Source organism: Mizuhopecten yessoensis, unplaced genomic scaffold (assembly GCF_002113885.1).
Source record: "Mizuhopecten yessoensis strain PY_sf001 unplaced genomic scaffold, ASM211388v2 hete_36154236, whole genome shotgun sequence".
In the NCBI taxonomy this organism is placed as follows: domain Eukaryota; kingdom Metazoa; phylum Mollusca; class Bivalvia; order Pectinida; family Pectinidae; genus Mizuhopecten; species Mizuhopecten yessoensis.
Window position 1 is genome coordinate 1 of NW_018484977.1, and position 3,992 is coordinate 3,992.

At 33.7% G+C, this 3,992-nt stretch overlaps 1 protein-coding gene across 1 annotated transcript; it reads right to left on the reverse strand.

The window, feature by feature from the left end:
• Nucleotides 1-36: 36 nt before the first annotated feature.
• Nucleotides 37-3,578, reverse strand: LOC110444629 (nuclear transcription factor Y subunit beta-like; the record flags this gene model as incomplete). The annotated part of the gene is made up of 7 exons (XM_021488995.1): nt 3,494-3,578; nt 2,585-2,655; nt 2,272-2,337; nt 1,880-1,947; nt 1,154-1,283; nt 691-763; nt 37-116 (listed from the first exon to the last, which is right to left on the reverse strand). Coding segments are annotated over exons 1-7 (567 nt in total), but the record flags the coding sequence as incomplete, so codon positions are not given.
• Nucleotides 3,579-3,992: the final 414 nt, after the last annotated feature.

Consider the following 3,992-nt stretch of genomic DNA (forward strand, 5'->3'; position numbering starts at 1 on the left):
GATATGTACGTACTATTCCTTGACTTGAAAGCTTACCTGGTTTGAAGGATATGTCGCTGTGTATATTACGTTCTGTTGATCTGTTGCCAAGATATTGCTTTGTAATGTGTGGGGATCTGTTAAGTAATAACATCATAATTAAGTTATTAACAATAAATGTAGCAACTCAAAGTAAACATTCCACTCTTTACAGTGCCATCGTGTTAAATGCTACTTCAACACTGCAGAGTTTCAACCACTGCATTGTCTTTTGATATAAAATTAATCAAAAATAAACTATAAGTGTCTGTAGATAAGAATGCACCTGCTGCCATGCAATTAGAGCCAATTTTTTAATCTATAAAACAGAAATGGTGACCTTGACCCTTTGGTTCCTGAAATTCAAACTCATTCGAAGTATTCTTATACCTGCCCTTAGATTACACTTATAAGTTTGATCAAAATGTGTAAGCATTCACTAAAGCTTGAGTGATGCAATCAAAATGGTTGACATATTTGTATAGCTAATACTGGTGAGCTTGGCTTTGGAACCCCGACACACTTGGTGGCCACTTTGTTTTTACTATCAGTCTTTTAAAATGAAGCATGCATAACATGGCAAGAAAATATTTGTGGGGGAAAAAATCACTGAAAAAATCCCAATACAGATTACAGATGTAATAACACACTATTTAATAAGACATTACTTACTGAAACTGTCTTCTGAAAGATCTTCTAGTCTACCTTCCTCTGGTAGCTGTCCTGACTTGTCACCTTTAGCAGACTGGAGGATGAAAAAAACAAATAAAAAATGTAGTAAACACTGGTATATTTAGTACACACAAGATGAATATAACAAACTGAATACAAAAACGTTCTTAACACTGTATTCAATCTACCATGAAGTTAATCTGTTTTGATTGGAATCATTCTAAAATATCATTCTAGATTGATGTTACTCGAGACTCCAGGAAATAGCCAAAATCTTGGCAAGGACTTACCAAATATGATTGAATATCAAAAATGAATATCAAAAATGATTTTCAATATTGAAGATGAAATTCTTTTGACTACTGATTTATATTTCTTGTTTTCTCATAAAGTTCATGTTTAAATAGATATTATAATACAGTGACAATTAACATGGTATATTACTGTGTAAAGACCGACTTACTTCTCTGTATTTTTGAAGGTATAGTTTCAGTGGTTCAACATAACTGTCGAAACCTAAGGTTGACATTGCAAACAAAATGTCTTCTCCGTTAATTGTCTTCCTCTTTTCTTGGTGACATCTCTCACTAGCTCTTCACAATGTTAAGGATTCACTATAATATTTACAATACACGTTACTATTACACTTCCCTTACAAGAACCTACCAAAATCCTTTTTTATTCAGTGCACTGTATGAATGGCAAGTACAATGTTTTAGCAATACAGTATATACCCGGGTATATACAATAAGGCTGACTGTTACAATAAGGAATGATGCCTTACAAGACAAATAAACATTACCAGGAATTTGCAGGAACTTTATATATATATCTATATTGTCTCGAATCTCCTCACTTCTATGTCTTTGTCAAATAACTGAAGGAGTTTAAACTAAGTTCATGGTTTTTCTAAACACGCAGGAATTTAAACATTTAAACTGATCTAGATATTAAAGTCTGAGGCTCAACTTTACAAATTAAGTTGCTTAGAAATATATACAATTTTAGTTTTTAATTTAGCTATGGTATCAATAATAACACACCAGTAGTCTCAATAACAAGTCTGTTTTATCATTGATCAATAACGCAACTTAAATTATACAACTTAATTTTTATCAGTATCATAAATATAAACTGTATATGCTAATAAAGGGAGATAATAGATATTTTAGATTTAAACAAAGGATACTCGCTGGTAATGAAACTGATGAACTCTGACACACATTCCTGAACACATTCTTTGGCATCTTTTGCAATCTAAAATGAACAAGAATACTGCGTATTATTAACACCACATGTGTCTACTTAAAACTTTCAAACGAACAAATATTATTTTTCAAAAGTTAACAGGGACAGCATCAATATCAGTATATTTTATTTTATTTCACAATTCTGAATAATAGTAAACAGTTAATGGATTGTTATTTGCAAAATATGAAAATTCATGTATGTTTTCATCCAATTTGACACCAAGCAGTTTCTTTAGTTATTTACTTGCATTTTGAGAAGCAAGAGTCTGGACTAATGAGTTTAAACATTCTCTACCCCTGACTGTGTTTGGTCAGATTTTGGGATACTTACTTTACCAGACTTTGGAATTGATTTCTTCATTATTCTTGCAACATTTGCGATGGGAAGAAATCTGTCCTGTAAAAAAATAAAAATAAAATACTGTGTGTCAATAAAACTGTCAAAATGATAGCAATTCTGTGGACTGTATGATACAAGACTTATTATCAGAATTTGTGAAGTGATGAAGACAAGACATACATTGTACAACATATTTTATCAAATGCCTGAAAACATTATTATTAAGTGTAATGATGCGAACAATGTCTCGGAAGATACTATTTAATGGTCCTATACAGCTTGTGATGCAGATTTGTTATCTGACCTGTTCTCTTAGGGGTTCATTATCTCGGGGTTCGTCGTCATTTTCAACTGACTGTAATGTCTCCTCTCCATCTGTGGATGAAAGAAAATTTAAAATCTCAATTAGTTTTGATATTAGCAATAACAATAACATAAGCAAGCAGCGTATGACACAAACAGTGAACTTTGGGACACTTTAATATCAGTATCCAAAAATATCATAATCAAGTAGTAAACGTCGACACAAAGTGAACTTTGGGACAGTTTAATATCAGTATCCAAAAATATCATAATCAAGTAGTAAATGTCGACACAAAGTGAATTTTGGGACAGTTTAATATCAGTGTCCAAAAAGTTTATAATCAAGTAGTGAAGGATACAAAGTGAATTTCTCAGTGTTTGAAAAAGCGCTGTGTATATTGAAATTTCACCTGTCCATGTCAACCCCAGATGTTAGTTCCCCTCCCCCACCCCCTTCTCTTTAGCCTATCCATCATCTGGATCATTACAGAGACATGGACATTTTAACACTCCTCCTCCATCTCCTCCTTTCGAGATTATATAATTAGTTTGATCATTCACTTCAATCTTATTGTGATACCATTAAATTACAGATCGATATAGACTTAGTGAAATATGTTTACTTACTCGGAGGATATTGGATTGCCCTTTTGTTCAATAATGTTGATGTTCATGTGATAATGATGTAATATTTCTTACAAGGATACAAGAGTAGAACTTCTTTATAGCGATAATATTAAAACATGTTCATTAGTAAATAACTATTTAACCTTACTGTATACCCATACAACTGTGCGCCAATATGTGAAATGAAAGCCAAGTGTTTTACTTTACTGCATATGTGCTATAAATCACCTCAATTGAAAACTTAAACAGTCATCCATGTCGATTATGAAATGTTATAACCTACCATCCTGTAGTGGAACTGATCCTGAAAACATGGAGTCTCCAAGGCTATCCACAGCACTGTCTCCTGAGTTACCATCCATTGTAGCTCACCTAGAAGGAAAAAGAAAATGGAGGTAGAAATTTAAGTGAGTGTTGAAAATTGCAGAACTGAACTGCATCATTCACCTACGACCAGGTAGCTTGATTTGTTTCAGAGCAACTGTCTAGAGTTTGGAGGGTCCCAGGTTCAAATTTCGGTCTTGGCATGCCTTTTCCTTTTCCTATGGCAGTGGTGCCTGTGACCAAACCCTGTTTCAAGTACTGGGCGAATGCTAGGGAGTTAAAGTCTTAGAAAACAGAGGGAGGAATGTAGCAGAACTGGGCTGAGTTGACACTCAGCACCCAGGTAGCTAATAATAAGCTCAATTGGTTAGAGCGCCTATCTCAAGTTCGGATGGTCCAGGGTTTTAATCCTGGTCTAGTCATGCATTTTCCCATTCCTGTTACACTAACAAACCTAC